General features: G+C 43.9%; 1 protein-coding gene and 1 pseudogene across 6 annotated transcripts in view; both read left to right on the forward strand.

Annotated features, from left to right (window-relative positions):
- Nucleotides 1-746: 746 nt before the first annotated feature.
- The window catches only part of ANKRD29 (ankyrin repeat domain 29), a 51956-nt gene continuing 26491 nt past the window's right edge, over nt 747-26211 (forward strand). For 2 of the 6 annotated variants that reach the window (XM_073898400.1, XM_073898404.1), the window contains exons 1-4: nt 753-893; nt 11455-11565; nt 22186-22284; nt 26099-26197. In XM_073898400.1, coding sequence (XP_073754501.1) covers nt 873-893; nt 11455-11565; nt 22186-22284; nt 26099-26197 — 330 coding nt within the window. In that variant the 5' untranslated portion in view covers nt 753-872. Of the gene's footprint in view, nt 894-4391; nt 4503-11454; nt 11585-22185; nt 22285-24367; nt 24399-26098; nt 26198-26211 lie in introns of those variants that run through there. The other 4 variants (XM_073898401.1, XM_073898399.1, XM_073898402.1 and 1 more) reach the window with 4 other exon arrangements.
- LOC112835392 (U4 spliceosomal RNA) lies at nt 25216-25346 on the forward strand (annotated as a pseudogene).

Consider the following 26211-nt stretch of genomic DNA (forward strand, 5'->3'; position numbering starts at 1 on the left):
CCTGCTCAGCGGGGAGTCTGCTTCTCCCTCTGACCCTCTTCCCTCTCGTGCTTTCTATCTCTCATTCTCTCTCTCTCTCTCTCTCAAATAAATAAATAAAATCTTTAAAAAAAAAGAAAAGAAAAGGAAGAGAAAGAAAAGAAAACCTAAAACAACAGAAATAAAAATGAAAACTATTTGGAAGGGTGGTGGGAGGATGGGTGAATTTTTTTCTCCTGTTTCATCTGCATCATCAATGTCTGTGCTGTAATGAAGGTTGGGAGTCCTCTGATGCAGACCATGCTCTTTTGGAAGATGTGTGAGGTGCGGGATGGGGGTAGGTGTGTAGTGTGTATACGGGGATGTGAGTGTGGGAGTATTATGTGTGAATCTTGTGCTCTGGAGTGTATGTGTAACAGGAATGCAGATGTGCATGGAATGTGTGTACGAGAGAGCGTGGGTGCGTGCTCGGGAGTGTGGACCGCTTGTGTACTGAACGTGGAGAATATGCGCAGTGTGGCGTGTACCCTGGTGTGTGTGAGACTGCGGATGTGGATGTGCGAGCAGTGTCCGGTGTTTGTGTGTGCGTGCAGAGTGCGCGCAGTGCCAGCGGAGATAGAGCGTGTGCGGGCTGGGGCGGGGCGGGCGCGGGCGGGTGTGTGCGCCCCGCGCAACCGGCCCTCGCCCCAGCGCTCCCGGCTGCCCCGCCTCCGCCCCGCGCCCGCCCAGCCCCCGGTGGTCCCGCCCCCGCCCTCCCCGCGTGGCCCCGTCTGAGGCGGGAGCGCGCGGCGCGGGAGGCCGCCCCACTGCGGAACCCGGCGGGGAGGGGAGGGCGGGCTGGGGCGGGCGCCCCGCGCCGGAAGCGTGCCGGTCGCGCTGGGGTGGCCGCGGACATGTGCAGGATGTCCTTCAAGGTGAGCGCCGCGGGCTCCGGGAGGGAATGCCGGGCGGGGCGGCAGACATGCGGCGGCGGGCCCGCACCTGCGGAGCTCCCGGGGTCGCTGGCGCCGCGGGGCCCGCAGGGCGGAGTGAGAGCCGCCCTGGGTGCTGGCGGGGGACGGGAGGAAGCGACCGGGCTGGGATGGCTCCTGTGGTTTGTGGTTAGGTTGTGTGGGCTTTGCTTGAAAGGCTTTCGGTACTTTCGGCCGCAGGTCCGGGGAGCCCGGCCGCAGGGCGAAGGGGTGGCGGAGACTGTCGCCGGGGTAACGGGCGGGGGCGGGGCGGGGAAGAAGCCCGCGGTCAGCGCTGTCCTGCGGCCGCGCCCCGGGAGAGAGACCCGGGCTGCGGCACCGATTCCCGATTCTGCGTCCTCGTTTCGGAATGCTAGCGGCACCACTGTCGCCTCCTCTCCAGAGCACTTTTCGTTCGCCGAAGCTGAGTGCCCAGCAGAGTGCAGCTGCAGCTGATTACCAGGCTTCAGGGTCCAAAGGAGTCTTGTCTTAAAAGAGTTTAAAGTCATCCCATTGAATCCTCACATTTCAGGATGAAAGTGATGATCCTTGATTTGCCTCTATTGGAAGGTCTTAATACAAATAATTAAAATGTATTGAGCACTTAAAATGTGCCTGACTCTGAGCCAAGGGCATCTGGGCGCATCTTCTGAATCCTCAGGAAGATCCATGAAATGGTACTTTCGTGTGTCTCTCCTTTTTTTTTTTATTTTTATTTTTTAAAGCAAGAAGACTAAAACATGATGAAGTTAAGTAACTCATCACGGTCTTGCAGCGAGTGCGTGAATGGTGTTAACATTGAAACCCTAATGTGTCTGGCTTCCATCTCTTACAGTAGCTCATGTAAACAGAGGGATGATATGTTGAGATTTGCATGTTAGAAAGATCTCTGGCCACAGTTTGGAGAAGGCAGTGGAACTGGGGTCATCTTGTTAAGTGGTAGGGACTAGGGAACAGGTGTCTAGAATGGAAGGAAGTAAACAAATCTGAGTGACTTAAAAAATTTTTAGTCTATGGAATTCTGTAACTGGATGTTATTCCCTGAGTTAAGGAAAGCTAGAGAGGTAAAGATAAAATGTTTGGTTTGGGACATGTAAAGTTCAAGGATGGATGGAAGTCCAGGTAGAGATGCTGATTAGACAGATCTACAAACTGGGAACCCCGGGAGTATAGTCTAGGCAGGAGATAGAGATGAGATGTAGGAGTGAGCAGTGTTAAGTGGTAATTAAACCCATGAGAATGAATGCAGTTGCCCTGTGAGACTGTGTAAAAGTGGAAAACAGAGGACTGAAGGCAAAATCTTGAGAATGAGCAGAATAAGAGAAGCCCATTGAGAAAACTGAAGAGCAGCCAGCGATGTATGAGAACAATCTGAAGCGTGTGCTGATATTTAAGCCAAGGATCTCTAATCCTTTGATAAAGATGGGGAGGAACTCAAAGATAAATACTACAGAGAAATCAAGCTGGGAATTGAAAAGTGTCCATTGTATTTAGCAACAAATGGCCACTGCTGACCTTGCTCAGAGCAGTTTCAGTGAAGTGCTGGCTTCAGGAGCCCGACTGCAACAGCTTCAAAAGAGAGTGGATGGGAACCACGAGTGTCCAGAGCTGTTTCAAAAACTTCTGCAAGAAACAGTGGCTGCAGCAGGGATTTGGAGCAGGCCAACGGTTTGTTTGCTTTAAAATGGTAGAGACTTGACCATCTTTAAATGATGACAAATATCTCAGCAATAAGAAGACAAATAACCCAATTTTAAAAAATGGGCAAAGGAGATGAATAGACATTTCTCCCAAGAAAATATACAAATGGCCAACAAGCATCTGCAAATATGGTCAACACCTTTAGTCATCAGGGAAAGGCAAATCAAAACCCTAATGAGACACCACTTCACACCCACTAGGATGACTATAATCAAGACAGACCGTGTCAGGTGTTGGCAAGGATGTGAAGAAATTCAAGTCTTCCTACCTTGTTGTTTAGGAATGTAAAATAACGCAATCATATTAGGAAACAATCTGGTGGTTACGATATGACCCAGCAATTCCACTCCTACATATATACCCAGAAGAAATGAAAACACCTGTTTACACAAAAACTTGTGCACAAATGTTCATTTTGTTATTCATAATAGCCAAAAAGTAGAAACAACCCGAGTGTCCATCATTTGTATATCATTGATAATAAACAAAATGTATGTATTAGCTTGAGCTGCCATAACAAAATACTATAGACTGGGCAGCTTAAACAGCAGGTATTTAATTTCTCACAGTTCTAGAGCCTGGGAAGTCCAAGATCAAGGTGCCAGAGGATTCAGTCTGGTGAGAGCTCTCTTCCTGGCTTGTAAACAGCCACATTCTTACTGGATCTTCATAAGGAGAGAGGAATCTCTGGTGTCTCTCCTTTTCTTGTAAGAACACCGATCCCATCATGGGGACTATACCCTCTTGATCTCATCTAACCCAGTTACCTCCCAAAGACCTCACATCCAAATACTATCACATTAGGAATTAGGGCTTCAACATGAGTTTGGGGTAGGGGGAAACAGAGATCTTCAGTCCATACCATGGTGTATCCACACAATGGAATATCATTCAAAAGAAGGAGGCTCTGAAACATGCTACAATGTGGATGAACCTTGATAATATTATGTTGAGTAAAAGAAGCCAGACCCAAATGATGCCATTTATATGAAATGTTCAGAATAGGCAAATCCATAGAGATAGAAAGCAGATTCTTGGTTGCCTAGAGCTAGGGAAGAATCCGGGGATGGGGAGCAATTGTTAATAGGTATGAGATGATGAAAATGTTTTGGAATTGTGACAGTTATGCAGCCTTAGGAATACACTAAAAACCACCGAATTATATGCTTTAAAAGGATGAACTTTATAATATGTAAATCAGAATCTCAATAAATATTTGAAATGATAAGCTTGACAGAGGGGATGACTGAGCTGAGTGAGGAAGCGTGGAGGAGGTGGGTGAGGCAGAGGGTGTGAGCAGGGTTTCATTAGTTGTAGGGGTTCCCACTAGACAGGTGGGGAGGAAACCCTCTTTCTTTGGGGTTAGAGGAAAGGAGGTGCAGTTGAGCAACAGTATCTACGTTTTATAAAAGTGAAGGCCAGGATGAGATCAGAATTTGGGATGGGTAGGAAGGAAGGTGTCAGAATTTGCCATCAAGAAGGGAGAATGACCAGGAGGTGACAGCTACTAGGTGAGGTGAGGCACAGGACAAGCAGGTGGGATGGCCTGAGTCGTGAAGGAGCAGAGATTTGTGTACTTGACCGGAAGGGCAGCGTCTCGAAGGCAGGTGAGGAGAGCCTAACCATATTTTCCACTCCAGGGCTGGTGTGGGAGAAGGTCCGGCCCCCACCAGCTGGGACATGCCGGAGAGCTCACAGCAGGGAGACAGAAGAAGTGCTCTGAGCCAGGTTAAGGATGGGGAGTTGATGTTCCATGCAGTGGACTTCCAAACAGCACACAGAGAAGGCCTGAGGACAAAAGGAGCAGAGACGCAGGCCCGTTGGCTGAGCCTCCACTAACCCTAGCTAGCATACTATCAAACATACTGAAAGGTACCCACAGCCCAAGATAATAGACTTTTTATTGTACGTTTTTGGAAAGGTTTTTAACTATATTGCTATTAAAACGATTTTAGCCATGAATAACATTTAATTTATATTGGCCCATGATTTTTCTGCAACTTTCATATATAGTAATTCTTGTGCAGGGAGAAAAATCAGACCTACAAATTATTTTCAAGTGCCATTGATATTTTATGAATATCAAATTTAGCAGTGAATAGAGTTGACAGAGATACATTTTGTAACTATTTTATTCATTCACTTTGATTTTAGAGCTATAGATTAACTGTTTATTTTCACAGGCCTCTGAAAGTCTCATAGGCCCTCTCACCTGGTACCAAAGCCATTTTTAAATATTTTTTTTTTAAAGACTTCATTTATTTATTTGACAGAGAGCTAGAGAGAGAGCACAAGTAGGCAGAGTGGCAGGCAGAGGGAGAGGGAGAAGCAGGCTCTCCGCTGAGCAGGGAGCCGGACATGGGGCTCGATCCCAGGACCCTGGGATCACGACCCAAACCGAAGGCAGCCGCTTAACTGAGCCACCCAGGCGCCCCCCAAAGCCGTTTTTAAAAAGCCCTGTCATTGTTGGCTGAGTCTGTGGGAGAATAAACAGAGCATCGAAAGTCACAAGTTAGCCTCTTATTGATGACTTAGAGTCACCGCATGTAGAGCTGTTTGCTTCTGAGCCACACGGACCCCTTTGTAGCTACTTCTCCTTGCTCCATTAAGCTATCAGCCATCACTGGTATGCCTCCAGTAAACCAGTGAACTTCCTCTTCCAAAATTGGCAAGTCCTCATTTGTTCTGGTTGGGAAAACAGACACGTTTGTTAGAATTATTTTTAAAGTAAAAGCAAACTCAGTAAAAGCAGACGCAGGTCTGAGCCTTTTTGTGGAATAAAGGTCACGGGTTTCAGTACACTGACTTGTGACTCTCTTAACAGCTGTTTCAGGACTTTCTCTTCAGGCCTGAAGCCTAACACAATGAGGAAGGAGACTCTTAACGTGGTGAAGGAGATCACCACAGTAGAGGAAACATTGCTAGAAGAAGAACAATGCCTGTATCTTTCTTGAGCACATTTTCCCCAAGAGGACAAAGGGTCTCAATACCATGTTTCCCCTTGGTGATAGAAACTGCTCATGGCTGGGCTAAAAGTAGGAGAACTTGTATTTTCCATCCTTGCTCTGAAAGTGCATAAATTATCTCATAATTGGCTCCAATTCACCAGTCAGCTAAAATTATTTGAATTACAGGAAAATAAATTTACAAAGCCACATATGTCTTTCAACAGCTTTATTGAAATACAGATCACATTCCATATAACTCACCCATGGAAAATGTTCATTTCAGTGGTTTTTAGTATATTCAGAGTTGTGCAACCATCAGCACAATCAATTTTAGGATATTTTAATCATCCCCCCAAATAAATCACATAGCCATTAGCAGTCACTCTCTATCCCCCACCCAGCTTTAGATAACTGCTATTCTACTTTCTATCTCTATAGATATGCCTATTTTTTTTTTTTTTATTTGAGAGAATGAGTGAGAGAGCACAAGACAGGGGAGGGTCCGAGGGAGAAGCAGACTCCCCGCCGAGCAGAGAACCCAATGCAGGACTCGATCCCAGGACTCCAGGACCAAGACCCAAGCCGAAGGCAGTCGTCCGACCAACTGAGCCACCCCGGAGCCCTAGATAGCCTATTCTTGACGTATATATCTTAAACAGACTTTCCACATGGGCTCGAGTTCTGAGTTTCGAAATGCTGCTCTTAAATGATCCTACCTCTAAGGCAGAATGCTTGGGGCAAATCACTTACTTTTTCAGTTTCCTATCACCTTCAGAAGTGTAACAATACTGACAACATAGGGTTAGGCTTCTCTAATGTTTATCAAGCATTCTGAAAATTTCAAGTACTTAGCATGAAGGGGACAATGGATTAGAATAGCCAGTGACAGGGCTCCTGGATGGCTCAGGTGGTTAAGCATCCGACTCTTAGTTTCGGCTCATGTCATGGTCTCAGGGTCCTGAGATCAAGCCCCATGTCGGGCTCCGCACTCAGCACAGAGTCTGCTTGTCCCTCTCCCTCTGCTCCTACCCCTGCTCTCACTCACTCTCTCAAATAAATAAATTTAAAAATCTTAAAAAAAAAAAAGAATAGCCAGTGACATCTCAAAAGTGTCCTGCACATGACTTCTCAGTCCTGTATTCTATCCTTATTTAATGTGGCTTCTAACATCAAAGAAATTCATGACTAATGTTCTCTTGATTGAATTAATAAGTACACAATCAAAACCCACAGTATTCTAAACCCTTTTTAAACAAATGGTTTAAATCTCTACCTCCTCTTAGCTTTTAATCAGAATTCCAGTACTATACAAGTAACAGTTTACCTTCTGTGTTTCCTCTCCCCTTCCTTCCTGTAACTAATTGCTGGTAGTGTAATAATGAGCAGTGTATGAGCCAAAATCCTGGCAGTAAAGGGGAGAAAAAGAGAAGAAAATATGGCATTTGTAGAAGTTTACACTCAGTTTTTCTCCCAAGATATGAGACAGAAGACCTCAGACTCTGGACTCGGAGTTGGGTTTCAACGCTGGTTCTATTACTTCCTAACTCTATGACCTTGAGTGATTCATTTCTGTGCCTCAGTTACCTCATCTCAAGGATGGGAATAATATGGGTGCTTGGGTGGCTCAGTCGGTTAAACATCTGCCTTCAGCTCAGGTCATGAAACCAGGGTCCTGGGATTGAGCCCCGCGTCGGGCTCCCTGCTCTGCGGGAAGCCTGCTTCTCCCTCTCCCTCTAACCCTTCCCCTGCTTGTGCTCTTGATCTCTCTCTCTCAAATAAATAAATAAAATCTTAAAAATGGGAATAATAAAAACACCTATGTCGTGAGGCTGTTCTGGGAATTAATGCATCAGAGCAATGAAAGTGCGTAGCACGCCTGATTCAGAGCAAGATCTCAGCGTTGGCTGGTGTTGCTGTTTCTCCTAATATCGCAACCAACAAGCCTGCCTGAGGGAGGCTCACTGGCCTCATTTTAGAGATCAGAAAAATCAAGAAAGAAGTTAAATAGTAAAGCATTTCCATGTACATCATCTCCTTCAAAGGCTAAAGGGCTTGCCTCTATTTCACTCTTAGCACTTATGATGATGTGCGAATCGTACCCGGAAGAGGATTGGAAGTTATCCAGGCAACATGGTGTGTATCAACCCCAAAGAGAAGGAAGGTCAGGGGCCTTTCTGTCTTGGCAGGAGCTGAGCTTGGAATGAGGATAGGAAGGAGGCCATTGGGGTCAGTGCTGCCTTATTCCTTGGTGTCTACAGAATTCCTCCAGAGGCCGAACAGTGGGATGACTACGAGGGCAGCCCCGAACACCAGACTGTCTGGGTCTGAAGCCTGCCTGTCCTCTGTCCCTTACCTCACCTGTGCAGCAGCATAGTGACAGTGCCCACCTCACTGAGCTCTGATGGGGATTCAGTGAGGTAGTATGCAGAGCAGATACCAAGTGGTACAGAACAAGCGCTTAGTGTTAGCGCAAGATACCCGCCCTAACTGTGTCCACCGCAGCGTGATGGGAGAAATTACCCATGTTTAATGATAGTCGTTTCCCCCCGGAAGAAGCCTCTTAGGCACTGAAAGTCCTTGCGTTCACAGCCAAACTCATCATTTCTTCCCAAAGCCTGCCCCTCTTACAGTTTCCCACTCTCAGGAATGGCACCACCTCAACCAGGCACTCAAACCAGAAACCCGGGAGTCAGTCCAGGCTCCTTCTCCCACCTTCTCCTGCATATACGGTTGCAGACCAAAACTGTTTAGTTTGGTTCCTTAAAATTTCTCCAGTCTGTCTCATCCTCCAGCCCCACAATTGTTACTTGAGCTCGGGCCCTCATCTTCTCTTGCCCTGTGAATGCGATAGTCCCCTAACCCTTGTAGACACCAACTTTAGTCCAGCTCCAGGCATCAATCCATTCTCCCTGAGGCTGCCACAGGGACCTTTCTAAAACACAAAACCAATAGTATCTCCCCACCTTATAACCCTGCCTTGGCTCCGCAGTGCCCAAGCAAACCCCACAGCATGGCACAGCAGATCCTTTGGGATCTGGCCCTGCCTGCTTTCAGCCCCACAGTGTCCCTTGACCTCTCTCTCCACTCCCATCCTTCAATCCAGCCCTTCCGAGCTCATGACAGTTCCCAGAATGCTGTGACAAGCCTCCATGTCTTTGCTTCACTGCCCCGTCTGCCTGGGATGCTCCTTACCCCGTTTCCTGCTCATCTTTTGAGACTCTTCTCGAGAATTCCTTATCTTTGAAGCCATTCCTGGCTACACCCCCGCCCCCATATAGGCTCGGCCATTCTCTGCTCTCACAAATAATCTGCATTCCTGTTCTAGCACCTGTAATTAACTTCTGATGCCTATTGGCATGACTTGCTTTCCTACTGGGCCATAAAGCCGTTAGAGCAGAGATCAAGGTTGACTCGTACCTCTTGTCCTAGGCCCTGGCCAGTACCACTGTCCCTATTACAGACCAGTGACCAGGAAATGAATTTCCAAGAGCTGTGAGGACTGCGCATTTATAGCTAGCATTTCTTGAGTGTTCACCATCAAACTGAGTTGACATGTATTCTGTCCTTTAATTTTCTAACAACATATGGCGGAGGTACTACTCCTGGCATTATTATGCCCATTTTACTGGAACAGAGAGCAGTTAACCTGCCAGAGTCACAGAGCTGAGAAGTAGCAAGCTTAGGACTGGAACTCAGCTCTTTCTTACCCCAAATCGACTCTCTTGCCTCCACCTCCCAGTAAATCAGGCACTTGAGAGAGAATGAAATCTGTACGTCTTTTCACAAAGTTCAGTTTCTAAAACCTTGTGGGAAACTAGGAAATCTAGCCCTGACAGGAGAGAAAGCCCCGAAGCCATCCTCAAGGCAGGAGAGATTATGACAATACAAGTCTGTGGTTTCCAGATGGTTTCTGAAAATAATTTGGGGTTAAAGAGAAACAACAAAATCACTAAAAATGATTTACAATTTATTACTCTCAAGTCTTCATGTTTCAGGAAAAACCAACAGAGCTGTTCCCTGGTGATATTAAGTTCTCTTCCTAATTCACCCTCCAGACTTCATTTTGGCCTTGTGCAATCTCCCTACTGAAAGGGCGTTGTTTCGTGATTTCTGATACAAGTCAGACCTGCCTGGCCGTCGCTTCAGCCAGTCACCAACAGCTGTAACGGGGGACCCAGCCTGGTACAAACCCGCCAACCCTGGGTGTGAACATAACCATTGCATTTTGGCCTGAAAACCCCTGGGACCATAACATTTACACCTTTGGGGAAAGCAAATTGTTCATCTGGAGTTTGAAGGGATTTTTGTTTTCCTCCTACCTGAGCCAGGAAACTATTCAAAGTATGTTTGCAACCTGCTTAGCACTCCCCACTTGGCCATGCTCTCCTCCAAGAACACAAGAGAGCACTAAGCCGTGGGTGAACCGAAGGGCGGCAGAAAAGAAATCCTCATACCAACAGATGCCCCCTTCACTCTCCCTGAGCTTTCACTTTAGATGGCTCTGTGAACAGGCGCCTGGCTGGCTCAGTGAGTAAAGCATGAGACTCTTGATCTCGGGATTGTGAATTTGAGCCCTGCACTGGGTGTGGACATTACTTAAAAATTAAAAAAAAAAAATGTTAATCCTCAGATGGCTTCTTGTTGTGGGTGACATTGTTTTGTTTTCTTTTTAACTTAGCATAGATAGGTAAGACATTGAATTTAATACCTTATCAGTATACTTAAAAGATATATCGTTTAAAAGGGCCTTGGGGTCAGATCAGTGTTTTAAGCCCACCCAAAACATGCTTTTGTTAAACAGTTTGAATGCTAGAAATTTCCTGAGACCAGCAAAATTCTTTATAGTACCAATACTCAATTTAATTTTGCCTACTCATTCTAACTTTGTAAAGAAAAGTGGACAGAGGGGGAAAAACTAGCATCTGTAAGCATTTATGATGTGTTGGGGACCGTATTTGCCAATTAACTTACATCATTTAATCCTTACCAAGAACTTCAAGGCAGGTAGTATAAGACTCACCAAAGCCGAGTCATTTGCCCCGGGCTGGGGTTGAAACCCAGAGCTGTCTGGTTCCAGAGCCTCCTCTCCACCCCCGCCCTCCCCTGTCACGGACTGTTCTCTATAGATCCAAATTGATGTGTTTTAGGAAAGGCAACTTTACTGCAGTCAATTCTGCCACTCTGATTCTTGAAGAACTGTTTGCCAGCTCTATTCCTTCCATAGGATGGTTCCAACGTTAACTTTGCAACTTTAAAAATGACGCAGCAGTGGAAAGAAGGATCCAGATGAGGGCATGTTAACAGTGTTTTCTGTCCAGAGTTCCTCATTCTTAACTGAATGCTCTGGCAAGTTTCCAGCAAAGAAAATTAGGTGGAGGGGAGGGGAGGCCTTGACCCAGAAAGCTGGAATCAGGTAGAAAGTTGAGGGCATAGAAAAAATGTGCATTGGGGAGGTCAGAATCGGGAGAGATTTCTCTCTGCTTAGAGGTGAAGAGGGATTTGGGAATGTTTCAGGGAGGAAATAGCATTTAAGCAGAGCCTTGACCTTGAAGGATGGGGGAGCACTCCTTTCAAGCAAAAAGGAAACTGTGAACAAAGACACGGAGGCAGGAAAGGGAGAACATTGGTGGAAAATAAGGTATTAATAGTGCTATATTATCAACAGCACTGCTTTTCGTAATGGCACTCCGGTATCTGGTATAAAACAGAATGTGTTCCATGACCAAGTATATCACAATCATCTGTTGCTGGAGGAGCAGTCTTTCCATGCTACAACACATCTGGAAATTTTGCTCTTTGAATGGCATATATTTGCGTAGAGAGGGTCACATTAACTGATGTCAAGTTTAAGATCCTGTCTCATTTTGCTTCTGCAGAAGGAAACTCCACTTGCCAACGCTGCATTCTGGGCAGCAAGAAGAGGCAACCTGGCTCTGCTCAGGCTGTTGTTGAACAGCGGTCGGGTGGATGTGGACTGCAGGGACAGTGTACGGATGGATTCTTTCGGTATATGCATGCCAAGGGCACGCCATTTCCCCTGCCGGCATGAGAGCAGCTCCTGAATACGTTTCCCTGTACAGTGCTCATCTACTCTTTCTGTATGCCTGCTTTATCCTTTTAAAAAGTCCAAGGTACCCTGGTGAATGTAAAAACTTTTGGGGGGCTGGAGGGGGTGCCTGGGTGGCTCAGTTGGTCAAGGGTCCCACTCTTGATTTCTGCTCAGGTTGTGATTTCACCGTGTGAGATCGACCCCCGAGTCAGGCTCTGTGCTCAGTGGGGAGTCTGCTTGGGATTCTTTCCCTCTGCCTCTCCCCCTCCACTCACACGCGCTTGTACACGCATGCACACTGTCTCCTCTCTCAAATAAATATTTTAAAAAAATTAAAAACATACCAGGGAAACCATTACATGCATAAAACGGAAGGCAGCCACAATAAGGAAAGAGGCACTTCACTGGGAATTACAATTAGCAAATTCCAAGAAGGAAAGCGTTTTTAGTCAGAGAATTCAAACCAACTGCTTCCGTGGAAAGTGGAGATAATTCAGAGCAGAAGAGGATTGCCATGAATGTGTAAGTTGGGTTTTCCTATAAGGATACGAGAACTGAGAACGGAAGGCACCACCCAGCCTCTTACCTTTCACTATTGTTGCAAACATCAATACAGGCACTGGCAAGTAAGGGGTTTAAAAATAGATACTCCTGCCCACTGGCAGGCATCCTTTGGGGAGCCCTCCCCCCGCAGAGAGAATCAGTGATTTCTCTGTACTCAGCAGGACAATGCATCTCTGGGGATCAGGAAGACCTCAAATGAGAGAGAGAGACAACAGAAATATTTTGATTTTAGGAATAAAAATGTTTTCAAGGGAGCCTTATTTTCCAGAAAGCAGGATGTGCCATTTCCAGCTTTTATTGCACAAATTTGGTAAGTGAGATCAGCCGCCCGTCTGAGATATCCCGGTTTGTTCGCTTTGCCCACTGGGGGCATCGGTGAGCAGTGTGTTGGGTTTGCACCTCCAGATCCACCCAGACCCTTCTTCAGTTTGCTCTGTGTCACAGAGCCCTGCTGCTGCCAACTCCCAGTCCAACATTGCTCTTGTAATGGCACAGCTTTATACATCACCACACTTTCTTCCAGCCATCCAGTGTGACTATGCCATCTGCTCCTTCCGCTGGGGCCCAGGCTGATAGGTGGTCAGGCATCTATGAACTGGCCATCCCAGTCTTACGTGGGTCTCCTCAGCAGCCCTGGGCCACACTGGAGCAGCAGTGCTGGTTTTCCCTGTGGCCTCACCCCCTGATCGCACTGATGACCATTTTTCCTCTTTTTCTTGAAGTCACCCTTTCTCAGCCACGCCTGTAACTCTTTCCTGACTTTCAGGTTCCTAGGGGCCACCTCACAGTGCCACACACACCTGCCCCCCAGATAGTAAGTACCCCGTATGCTCAGCCTTCCCAGCGCCCTTTCCTCCTCAATGTGACGTGTCCTGCTACCTCCTTTCCCCTCAGAGCTCATCCTCTGTCTCTCTTGGTCTGCTCTCTCAACCAGAAATTTTACTTCTATGAACAGATACTAATATGTTTACTTCTCCTCACTTAAACTAAAAACTCATTTTATTAGCAGCTCTCTGGAGAAATGGTTCCTTAAGCCAAAGAAGGGAGTCTAATTGCTGGGTGGTAGGGTAGCTCTATTTTTAACTTTTTGAGGAACCTCCATACTGTTCTGCAGAGTGGCTGCACCAGCTTGCATTCCCCCAACTGTAGGAGGGTGCCCCTTTCTTTGCATCCTTGACAACATCTGTTATTTCCTGTGTTGTTAATTTTAGCCATTCTGACAGGTGTGAGGTAGTATCTCCACCATGGTTTTGATTTGTATTTCCCTGGTGATGAGTGGTGTTGAGCATTTTCTCATGCACTACTAGGTATTTACCCAAAGGATACAAAAATACAGATTCGAAGGGACACATGCATCCTGATGTTGATAGCATTATCAACAATAACCAAACTGTGGAGAGAGCTCAAATGTCCATCGACTGATGAATGGATAAAGAAGATGTGGGGGGGGGGGGTGTAATGGAATATTACTCAGCCATCAAAAAAATGAAGTCTTGCCGTATGCAACAACATGGATGGAGCTAGAGTGTATTTTGCTAAGTGAAATAAGTCAGAGAAAGACAAATACCATCTTCATCTCATATCTGGAATTCAAGAAAGAAAACTGATGAACATATGGGAAGGGGAAAAAGAGAAAAAGGAGAGAGGGAAACAAGCCATAAGATGCTTTTTAAGATTTTATTTATTTATTTGAGAGAGAGAGCACAAGTGGAGAGGAGGGGCAGAGGGAGAGGGAGAAGCAGGCTCCATGCTGAGCAGGGAGCCTGATGCAGACTCGATCACAGGGCCCTAGGATCATGACCTGAGCTGAAGGCAGACACTTAACCAACTGAGCCACCCCGGTGCCCCAAGAGAGTCTTAGCAGTAGAGAACAAACTGAGGGTTGTTGGAGGGAGGAGGGGTGGGGGATGGACTAGCTGGGCGATCGTATTAAGGAGGGCACTTGTTACGATGAGCACTGGGTGTTATACGTAAGTGATGAATCACTGAATTCAACTCCAGAAACCAATATTGCACTATACGTTAACTACCTAAAATTTAAATTAAAAAATTAATTAAAAAATTGAAAAACAAAGCAAGTCTAAATGTTGGTAAGACGGCTTGTTGATTTTGAAAGCGTCTCTAAAATTGGTGGTAACAGAGACAGAAAGATGTTTGGGAATAGTACAGGTCTTAGTTCCCCTCAAAATTTTACTGGGAGGATTTCCACCTTCTTCGGGTGCCACCTGAACATGGAGTCTGGGTTCCAGGATGACCCTGGTGGTGAATGACCTCTGACCAGTCCTACCCTGGCCGATGGGGCCCAGCCTCTGGTTCACCTGGAACTCCTAGGAGAGCTGATGGAATGCATGGAGAGGCCCTGGGGCTCTCTTGGGAACTGCTCTCAACCTTGAGTTCATGACCGTGTTCTAACTTCCAACAAATAGCATTTAAAGAATGAATACGTTATCTCTAGGCTACCCACCACACAGCAAAGCTTTGATTTGCTAACATTCACCTTCTTTCCTAGATTAATGTTGTCTTCACATGATATTTACATTCTTTGCTTTCTTCATCTCTCTGATGCACATTTACCACCTCATCCCCCCACGCCCGCCTCCCCTCTGGTAACCATCAACTTGTTCTTTATAGTTAAGAGTCTATTTCTTGCTTTGTCTCTTTTTCTCCCCTTTGTTTTGTTTCTTAAATTCCACATATGAGTGAAATCATATTGTATTTGTCTTTCTCTGACTGCCTTATTTCACTTAACGTTATACTCTCTAGATCCATCCATGTTGTTGCAAATGGCAAGATTTCATTTTTTATGGCTGAATAATATTCCTGTGTGTGTGTGTGTGTGTAGATAGACAGACAGATAGGTAGATATCTTCTATCTTTATCCATTCATCTGTTGATCAACACTTGGGCTGCTTGCATATCTTGGCTATTGTAAATAATGCTGCAATATTCATAGAGGTGCACGTATCCCTTCAAATTAGTGTTTTCGTATTCTTAGGGCAAATACCCTGTAGTGCAATTACTGGATCATAGGGTCTTTCTAGGGGCGCCTCGGTGGCTCAGTCGTTAAGCGTCTGCCTTTGGCTCAGGTCATGATCCCAGGGTCCTGGGATCTAGCCCCACATCGGGCTCCCTGCTCAGCAGGAAGCCTGCTTCTCCCTCTCCCACTCCCCCTGCTTGTGTTCCCTCTTTCGCCATGTCTCTCTGTCAAATAAATGAATAAAATCTTAAAAAAAAATAGAGTCTTTCTATTTTTAATTTCTTGAGGAACCTCCATACTGTCTTCTACAGTGGCTGCACCAATTTGCATTCCCACCAACAGTGCACGAGGGTTCCTTTTTCTCCACATCCTCACCAGTACTTGTTTCTTGTGGTTTTGATTTTAGCCATTCTGACAAGAGTGAGGTGATATCTCATTGTGGTTTTCATTTGCATTTCCCTGAGGATGAATGATGTTGAGCATCTTTTCATGTGTCTGTTGGCCATCTGGATATCTTCTTTGGAAAAATATCTGTTCATGTCTTCTGCCTATTTTCAAATTGGATTATTTGGTTTTTTGGTGTTGAGTTGTATAACTTCTTTATATATTTGGATACTAACCCTTTATCAGACTTGTCATTTGCAAATATCTTCTCCAATTCAGTAGGCTTTTAGTTTTGTTGGTTGTTTCCTTTGCTGTGCAGAAACATTTTATTTTGATGTAGTCCCACTACTTTATTTTTGCTTTTGTTTCCCTTGCCTCAGGAGACATATGTAGAAAGATGTTATGGCTGATGTCACAGAAATTACTGTCTGTGCTCTCTTCTAGAACTTTTGTGGTTTGAAGTCTCAATTTAGGTTCTTAATCCATTTTGAGTTTATTTCCGTGTATGATGTAAGAACGTGGTCCAGTTTCATTCTTTTGCATATAGCTGTCTGGTTTTCCCAACATCATTTGTTGAAGAGACTGCCTTTTTCCCATTGCATATTCTTGACTCCTTTGTCAAAGATTAATTGACCATAACATCATGGGTTTATTTCTGGACTCTCTATTCTGTTCCATTGACCTATGTGTCTATTTTTGTGCTAGTACCATTACTGTTTTGATTCTTACAACTTTGTAATATAACTTAAAATCCAGAATTGTGATACCTCCAGCTTTTTTTTTTTTCTTTTTTTTTAAGATTTGTTGGGCTATTCTGGGTCTTTTGAGAGTCCATACAAATTTTAGGATTATTTGTTCTAGTTCTATGAAAAATGCTCTTGATGTTTTGATAGGGATTACATTCAAACTGTAGATTGTTTTGGGAAGTATGGGCATTTTAACAATATTTTTTCTTCCAATCCATGACCATGGAATGTCTTTCTATTTGTTTGTGTCCTCTTCAGTATCTTTCATCAGTGCTTTATAGTTTTCAGAGTACAGGTCTTTCACCTCCTTGGTTAAGTTTATTCCTAGGTATTTTATTATTTTTGGTGCAATTGTAAATGGGACTATTTTCTTAATTTCTCCTTCTGCTACTTCATTATTAGTGTATAGCAATGCAAGGGGGTTCTGTATATTGATTTTGTATCCTGCAAATTTACTGAATTCATTTATCAGTTCTAGTAGTTTTTCACTGGAGTCTTTAGGGTTTTCTATGCATAGTCTTTAGGGTTTTCTATGCATGTCGTCTGCAAATAGTGAAAGTTTTATTGCTTCCTTACCAATTTGATGCCTTTTTATTTCCTTTTCTTGTCTGATTGCTGTGGCCAAGATGTCTAATACTATGTTGAATAAAAGTTATGAGAGTGGACATCCTTGTGTTGTTCCTGATCTTAGGGGAAAAGCTCTTAGTTTTCCCCATTGAGTATGATGTGCACTGTGGGTTTTTCATATATGGCCTTGATTATGTTGAATATGTTCCCTCTGTTCCTACTTTGCAGAAGGTTTTTATCATGAATGGATGTTGTACTCATCAAATGCTTTTTCTGCATCTATTAAAATGATCATATGGTTTTTATCCTTTCTCTTATTGATGTGACATATCACACTGATTGATTTGCAAATATTGAACCACCCTTGCATCTAGGAATAAAGCCCACTTGATTGTAGTGAATGATTGTTTACTGTATTATTGAGTTCTGTTTGCTAATATTTTATTGAAGATTTTTGCATCTATGTTCATCAGACATATTGGCCTGTAGTTCTCTTTTTCTATGGTGTCTTTATCTGGTTTTGGTACCAGGGTAATGCTGGCCTCACCGAATGAATTTGAAAGTTTTCCTTCCTCTTATATTTTTTTGGAATAATTTGAGAATAGGTATTAATGCGTCCTGAAATGTTTAGTAGAATTCACCTGTGAAGCCATCTGGTCTTGGATTTTTATTTGTTGGGAGTTTTTTGATTACCAATTTAATTTCATTCCTAGTAACTGGTTTGTTCAAATTTTCTATTTCTTCCTGATTCGGTTTTGGTAGGTTATATATTTCTAGGAATTTAAAGAATTATTTGTATTTCAGTGCTGTTCATTGTTATCTCTCCTCTTTCATTTCTGATTTTGTTTACTTGAATCCTCTCTCTTTTCTTTTTGATGAGTCTGGCTGAAAATGTATCGATTTTGTTGATCTTTTCAAAGAAGCAGCTCCTGGTTTCATTGATCTGTTCTATTGTTTTTTTAGTTTCTATATCATCTATTTCTGCTCTAATCTTTATGATTTTCTTCCTTCTACTGGTTTTGGGTGTTTTTTTTTTTTTCCTAGCTCCTTTAGATGTTAGGTTAGGTTGTTTATTTGAGATTTTTCTTCTCAACATAGGTGTATATTGCTGTATACTCACTTTTTAGAACCACTTTTGCTGCATCCCAAAGATTTTGGACCTTTGTGTTTTCATTTTCATTTGTCTCCATGTATTTTTTTTTAATTTCTTCTTTGATTTCTTCATTGACCCATTCATTTTTTAGTAGCATGTTATTAACTTCCATGTATTTGTGCTCTTTCCAGATTTCTTTTCTTATAGTTGATTTCTAGTTTCATAGCATTTTGGTCAGAAAAGATGCATAATATGACTACAGTCTTTTTCAATTTGTTGATACTTGTTTTGTGGTGTAATATGTGATCTATTCTGGAGAATGTTCCATGTGCACTTGAAAAGAATGTGTATTCTGCTGTTTTAGCGTGGAATATTCAGACTATATCTGTTAAACCCAACTAGTCCAATGTGTCATTCAAAGCCATCATTTCTTTGTTGATTTTCTGTTTTTATAATCTGTCCATGATGTAAGTGGGCTGTTAAAGTCCCCTCCTCTTACTGTATTACTATCAGTTAGTTCCTTTATGTTTGTTACTGTCTTATATATTTGGGTGCTCCCATGTTGGGTGCATATTTACAATTATATCTTCTTGTTGGATTGTCTCATTATTATATGGTATCCTTCTTTGTTTCTTGTTATAGTCTTTTTTTCAAAGTCTACTTTGTCTGATAGAAGAATTGCTCCCCAGGCTTTCTTTTGACATCCACTTGCATGATAAATGTTTCCCCATCCCCTCAATTTCAATCTGCAGTCGTCTTTTGGTCTGAAATGAGTCTTGTAGGCACTAGATAGATGGGTCTTGTTGTTTGGGTTTTTGTTTTTAAGATTTATTCATTCATTTGAGAGAGAGAAAGAGAGAGAGCACAAGTGGGAGGGGGAGAGGGAGAGAGAGAATTTTAAGTAGGTTCCATGCCCAGTGCAGAGCCTGACACAGGGCTCGATCTCATGATCCTGAGATTCTCAAGTCCAGTGAGTATCTTTATGACCATTATTTTAAATTCTCTATCAGGCATATGGCTTATATCCATTTTGCTTAGATCTGTTGCTGTGGTTTTGTCCCATTCTTCCATTTGGGACATATTCCTCTGTCTCCTCATTTTGTCTAATTCTCTATGTTTCTGTGTTAGGTAGGAAAGTCAGCTACGTCTCCCACTCTTGAAAGTAGTGGCCTTGTGAAGAAGAGGTCTTGTGCCCTGTGTTGCAGTGTCCCCTGTTCCCCAGAACCTGGTGCTTTAGGGGGGGTCTCCCATATGTGTTGTGTGCCCTGCTGTTGTGGCTAAGCCACTTTTCCCTTCAGTTCAGGCACCTGCAGTGGCTCTCCTTGCTGTTTTGGACAGTGTTTGGTCCTGGTGGTTTTAGTGGGCCAGTCTGGGCCTCACCCTGGGCTTGAGTTGAGTCAGACCAGGTGTTTGCCAGAGATGCAGTAGCACCAAACTGCAGGGTGCTTTCTCTGTGTTGTCCTTTGAGAAGCTTTCATTGGCAGGCAGGGCCTGCAATCAGACCAGCTGTCTGCACTGCTGGGGCCACAGTATGATTGCTTGTGTGGTTATCTTTCCTTCTCTCCAAGGCAGGAGTCACTTTGGAGTGGTGCTGACCCTTGTTGGGGCTGCCTGCACACTACCAGGCTTATGGCCCTGGTTTGCATGAGCTCCAGCCAAGAGCACATTGGAGGGGACAGAGCCACAACATGCACAGGTGTTAAGTAAGGGGGGAGTGGTGTTAGCCAGTTAGGTAGGGAATATCAGTGCTGCGCTGGTTCCTGCAGGTGGTCGTATGTTTTTGCTGGGGGGCAGGGGAAGGAAATGGTACCTACCAGCTCCTTTGTTCCTAGAGAAGTCTTCCAATGATCCGGGCTCCTCCAGCACATCTCTGAGACTAGTAAACAAATCTCCCTCCCATATACCCCAGGCATTTTTTAAACTGCTGCTTCTATGCTCTATCTCTGTGGGCTGTTTGTGGTGCTGTCTCTTTAAGGGTAAGGACTCAGGTTCCTCTTGTCCTCCATCCTCTCCCAGAGCTGAGCCACTGATTTTTAAAATTCCAGGGGCACCTGTCTGGGTCAGTCAGTAGAGCATGTTTAACTCTTGATCTTGGTGTTGTGGGTTCGAGCCCCACGCTGGGTGTGGAAATTACTTAAAATAAAAATCTTAGGGGCTCCTGGGTGGCTCAGTCGGCTAACCATCAAACTCTTGATTTCAGCTCAGGTCATGATCTCAGGATCATAAGAGGGAGAAGCAGGCCTCCTGCAGAGCAGGGAGCCTGATGCAGGGGCTCCATCCCAGGGCCCTGAGATCATGACCTGAGCGAAGGCAGAGGCTTTACTGACTGAGCCACCCAGGCGCCCCTCTCTCCCTATCCCTCTGCTCCTCCTCCCCTGTCCCCCACCACACACACACATGCTCTCTCGCTCTCTCTCAAAATAATAATAATAATAATAAAATTTAAAAATAAAATAAAAATCTTAAAAAATAAATAAAAAATAAAATTCCAGGCTTTAAGTCCTGCTGGTTGTAAGAACTCATGAAATTTGGCTCCTCTAGTTTTCAGAACCAAATATAATGGGGATTCATCTGCCCCCCTGCAGGCTCTCTGGTGTAATCATCTGTTTCCCTCCCTTCTCCACAGCTCCCTCCCCACCCAACCCGCCTCTCGCTGCATACAGCAGTGGTCTGTTCACCTCCCCACTGCATCTCTGCCCTTCCTACCCTCTTCAGTGTGACCTCTTCTCTACCTTTAGTTATGGAGTTTGTTCTTCCAGTCTTCAGGTCGTTTTCTGGGTTATTTAACATTGGTGAGAGTATCATCTATTGTAACTCCCATTGTATATCTATTGATACTCCCATTGTATCTATCAGACAAGGTGAGCTTAGGGTCCTCCTACTTCGCTGTCTTCCCAGCAATCTTCCAGATTGGTTTTTTAATCAAAGATTCTTCTATCTGCAATCTAAATAAAAATTGTTCACATTCGGGAGGAAGTTAGTAATACCAGCTTCCACATGCCATTCTAATCCTGGAAAATACAGAGGAAGATGTTCAACTTAATAATGGTTGGTACAGCCTAATGAATGTCCAACATTCAAATACCAAATGCGGTCACATGGAAGTAGAGAAAATATCATAGAACACTTCTATGAAGCCATTAGTTTTTTTGTTTTTTGTTTTTTTTTTACTCTACCTGTACTTTTCATACATAGCAAACAAGACTTTCCCAAAATTAGTATTGAGATTCACAAAAATCAACAAAAGCCAGATGATAACCTAACATTTACTGAAGTATCATAATATTTCCATATCTAACACTTACTGAATATCTAACATTACTATGCTAAGCACATTGCCTGCAGTATCTCGTTTACCCATTTGATTTAATCCAGCAGATGCTTTTATTATTCCCTGTTTTGCGGATGAGGAGGGTGAGCCTTGGAAAGGTTCCATAACTAGCCCAAGATCATAATGTCAGTGACCACTCAACTCTACTGCCTTCCTACAAAATGCCACCAGTGAAATTAAAACGAGGCTTGTAAGACTCACTTATTACCCTGTACCTAGCAAGCCTTCCTCCTATGCAGAACCATGTCTCTCTCTCGTCCACGCTAGAAAGGCAGGCTGCTGCATATGCAGGGGTAGTGGTCAAGATCACAATTCCAAGCCCTCAAAAACAACTGTAAATTAAACTCTAAACCCCAGGAATTATAAGCAACCTGCCCCCAGGTGACACAGTTGATTGATGATAGAGACCGACGTGAACCCCTCGGCTCCTGACTGACTACTATGATTTCCCATTTCATTGAGGTACCTTGCATCTTTACCTGAATCAGTTTTAAGATAAAGACTTCTAAACTCAGAAAACCAACAGGTACCACTTAACCCATTTTTTACATGAAAAGCAGTGTTTGGGCTCAGGAATCATTTAATATGAATCATAAAATGAGACCATTATATCCCTACTGGTTTAAAATGCAGTAATCATAGTTCACTTGGACTGCATTTCTGCGGGTAATGGAATCAAGTGAGTTTTTAGGTTGAAAACTCCACCCTCAGCAATCTGTCGCTTTGCTTTTTCCTTGTCTACTCTGCGTTATAAGGTTATTCATGAGACACTTATTACAGTGGGAAATTTTGCACTTGGACGTGTCTTGAGTGGACCTGAGAGCCCTTCAGCCTCTTCCCCAGGACCCTCTCTGACATATGATAGCCTAACCGTTGTCTGTCTGTCCTCCATCTAGCATGGCACCACGCTCCTCATGGTCGCCTCCTATGCCGGTCACATAGACTGTGTGAGGGAACTGGTTCTGCAAGGAGCAGACATCAATCTCCAGAGAGAGGTAGGTCAGGTTTACACTTGAATAAGAATGACCCAAGTGACAGTTGAAATTTTTACAGTAGTGAATTGGTTAGGAAGACAAGAGTAATCATTGCTTTTTTCCTACATGACATTGAAGCCCAGATTGCAGACTTTACTGTGCCTAAAATAAGGCCCAGAAATGGACCATTGGTTGTACTTGAATTGAATGAATGTTCTCAAGCATGTGTTGTAGTCTGAGGTAACCAAACCTCTAACCACATTCCCTAAGCACTCCTACATTTCCTCCCAAGCTTAAATCAGGTCTGCCTTCTTCCCTTGGGATGAGGTGCTATAGAAGTTATAGGATTTTCACAGAGATCATTGTATTTTTAGGAGGATTGGGTCACCAACCTATTCTGAATGAGGCTCACTTGCTAGACTCTCTCAGCCTTCTTCATCAAACCATGATTTCAAAGGACTTCTCTGATTGGCCACGTATTAGATAAGCTCTCCCCAAAAAGGCCATGTAGTGAACATTGAACTAAAATGTGAGCCTGTCCACATGCTTCATTCAAAAGCCATCTTGGGAGTTCAGTCTGGCTAGAGGATTCATTCTTGGTCCAGTGAAGAAGAGTGGTGGGAGGCTGGGCCTTTTAACATACTTTGGGAGTCTGATCTGAGGGGGATCCATTTATTTCCAAGCTGATCTAGGGCCTCTAGGTCATCCCTAAAGTGAATCTGACCTCTCGGTCCACACTAACTCAGACCCAAGATGGCATCCTGGGGCAAGCTCCAAACCAAACTGGAGCTCTTGATTTTCCTTGATCCAGTCTTATTCAGGGGCCTGCCCTACAGTTGTTTCAGAAAAAATGAGTCATCAACCAAACTTTCATCAATCAGTACACCCCATCTTCCAGGCTAGACTGCTCCCTCTGAGTGGAACAAATTAGGAAACCCCAGGTGTGAGGGCTGGATATTCCGTGGGGCATGTAAAGTCCCTCCCCTCTCCCCTCTGGGTGTCACCTTGGCTGTGGACCATGGAAGAGTGACACTTGATGGATAGAATCTGGAGTCTGGTTCTCCATAGCCCTGGACCAGCAAGCCTGATCTATCAAGAGGAGCCATACAGACTATAGCAAATCCAATCTCACAGACAGATTCTTCTGAGCAATTTTCACAACACTGGAGCATTGTTTTAGGCCCTTTTTCACATCAGCAGCTAATTTCCTTCTGGGAGGAAAATGTTCGGGCCCATTTAGAATTATAGTTTGAAATTACCCTAATCTTTTTGTTTTTCCTTTATGCTTCACAGTCTTGGTTTATTATAACTTTAAAGAATAGACAGATTTTTTTCTAATAAAAACAATATGATTCAGATCTGCTTACTCAAAAAACTTTATCCTGAAGGGCGAGTTCAACACACACAAAAATATCTTCAGAACAACTGTGAAAAGCTGAAAGAAAAGAAACATTTGTTTGCTTTCCAGCCAATGTATGGTTTATATGGCTTTATATTTATCTGTTTGGTTCCAACTGCGCAACTCATATTCTTGGATATGAAAACTATTGTGCATTGAACAAAATGGCCCTCAAGGACTTACCAAAGTGCACCCAATTTAGAGGTAACCTTGTGGCTCAAATAATGATGCTATGTGAGTTCCCAGTGGTCTCCTGAATTTCCCGAGGCCACGTCAGCCTCCAGTGATAGAGCTGCCAAAGAGAGGCCCCAGCCTCACCTCATCTGTTTTGCAATCAGAGAGTACCTAGCCGTGCTATGGAAGTTACTCATATAGCAGGCTTCTACCTGGGTTCATTCTTAATCCACTTTTCCAATTAACCCATATCAAAATACTTTGTTTCCTTAAAAAAAAATACTTTGTTTCCTGAAAAAGTACCTGTCATTGTTTTCTTTGGATGGCCATCTAGGTACACAGCTTGCAAGAACAGGAGGCTAATGATCCAGAGAGACCATTGCTCTAAAGAACCAGCAATATTGGCTAAAATTCTCAGGGATAGGAACTGTGTGTGCAGTTGTCATGAAGCCCTGGGTTACAATAATAAAGCACATGCTTTTAAGACTTCTATTCACGTTCCAGACTGAAGTCTGGTTCTTTTGTCCACAGATTGCCACATTCATGTGCACAATGATTAATGGTATGTGTATGTTCCAAAATTGACTCAAACTGCTCTGATATGATTTTTAATTAATATATTACAAAACCTTAGTGAAAAATCCTTTTTCTTAGTGAAGAAACAATTTCTAGAAATTATCTCTGGTAGTGTCTAAAATTTAATGTCTATTAAGAAGATGAGAGTTTTCCTATGCTAGCCACGTTTCTTCATCCAGACCTGTTTACATCTTCAGGTTTCTGGATCTCAGCATTTTCCACTGTAAGAAAGCAATAAGAGGATACTTCCCACTTGTTTCTGTGGGAACCAAGGAGAAAAATCACTCCTGCGTTGCAGGCTGAAAGGCTCTGGGAATGGTCACATGCCCTGTGCCTCCCCAGGGCAGCGTCTGGTTGGGGGCATAACCTGAGATAGAAGGTCATGACTGGGAAGGTATTGGCTTGTGTTCTGCCACAGTGGTTGGGCTCATTGTTCCCTGTCTCATACACACGCACACATGCATACACATGTACACACACACTTAAGAACAAGCTTCAGAGTCATCAGTAATCCTTAGGGCCTGATCCTCCTGGCTTCTCCCACCAGGGTGAGAACCTACCACTTTAAGACTTCTGGGTAAGCCATGGAAGGTGTTTCTCCTCACTGTGCCTGGCAAAGTGTAATGTTAGCTTCATCCCTGCTCAAAGCACTGGAGTGAAGAGCATCTTTATATGAAAAATATATATTGCCCACAAGAACAGTTTGATGAATTCGCTCCTATCACACAACGATTTGGCTACCAATCTTTGAGTAGGCTTGTAAAAATGGCTGGGAAGAGAGGATGCTAAAACTTGCATCTCCGAGCTTTGCGCAGTGGCAGTATCGTAGCCAATGAGGTTTATCCGAGGCGCGATTATTGCTAATTGAAAACTTGCATCTCCGAGTAACACTGATCCCGTTTAAGATTTGGAACCAGGCTGTTTCTTGTTCCTGTGTCCTCTTTTGAGAAATATTTTGAGTCCGTTTGAGTGAATTACTTAGATTCATTCTACTCTGGGGTGCTTAACTTTGTAACCAGAACTCTGCCGGAATTCTTTCCTGTATGAAGGAATGCCCATGTTAGCAAGCATGATGGTTAGTTCCCTGTGGCCACTGTAACAAATTACCACCAACTAGGTGGCTTCGAAGATCAGAAATTTATACTTTTAGGATCTGGAGGCCAGAAAATTCAAGGTGTTTCCCTTTGGAGGCCCCAAGAGAGAACCCATTCTTTACCTCTTTCAACTTCTGGTAGCTGCAGGCATTCCTTGACTTACGGCCGCAACTCCCTAACGTCCGCCTCTGTGGTCACATTGCTTCTTCCTCTCTTCTGTGTCAAATGGGTCTCTACTTCACTGTTATAAAGACAGTTGTCGCTGGATTGAGGTCGCACCAGGATAAGCCAGGATAAGTGCCTCTTCCCAAAATCCTTAATCACATCATATGCCACAGAAGGTAATATTCACAAGTTCCAAAAATTAGGACAAGGACATATCTTTTGGGTCCACCATGCATCCCGTTATACAAACAGTAAAGTTCTCCTTTCATATTCTCACTTCTCTGAACAAGGAATAATATCAGTTCAAATGTAGCTCCCTCCTATGTTAGAAGGCTTACGTACAAGGATATTTTGTTTAGTTTGCAAATGTATAAATCAAATGTAATGTAACTAAATGTCTTAAAACCAGCTGCTTGTTCTCTCCTAGTCAGGTACAACTGCCCTGTTCTTTGCTGCCCAGCAAGGACATAATGATGTCGTGAGATTTCTCTTTGAATTTGGAGCATCCACTGAATTTAGGACCAAAGTAAGAGAACTTTC

Source organism: Callorhinus ursinus, unplaced genomic scaffold (assembly GCF_003265705.2).
Source record: "Callorhinus ursinus isolate GAN/ISIS: 27379988/994484 unplaced genomic scaffold, GSC_fseal_2.0 scaffold11, whole genome shotgun sequence".
NCBI classification, from domain to species: Eukaryota; Metazoa; Chordata; class Mammalia; order Carnivora; family Otariidae; genus Callorhinus; species Callorhinus ursinus.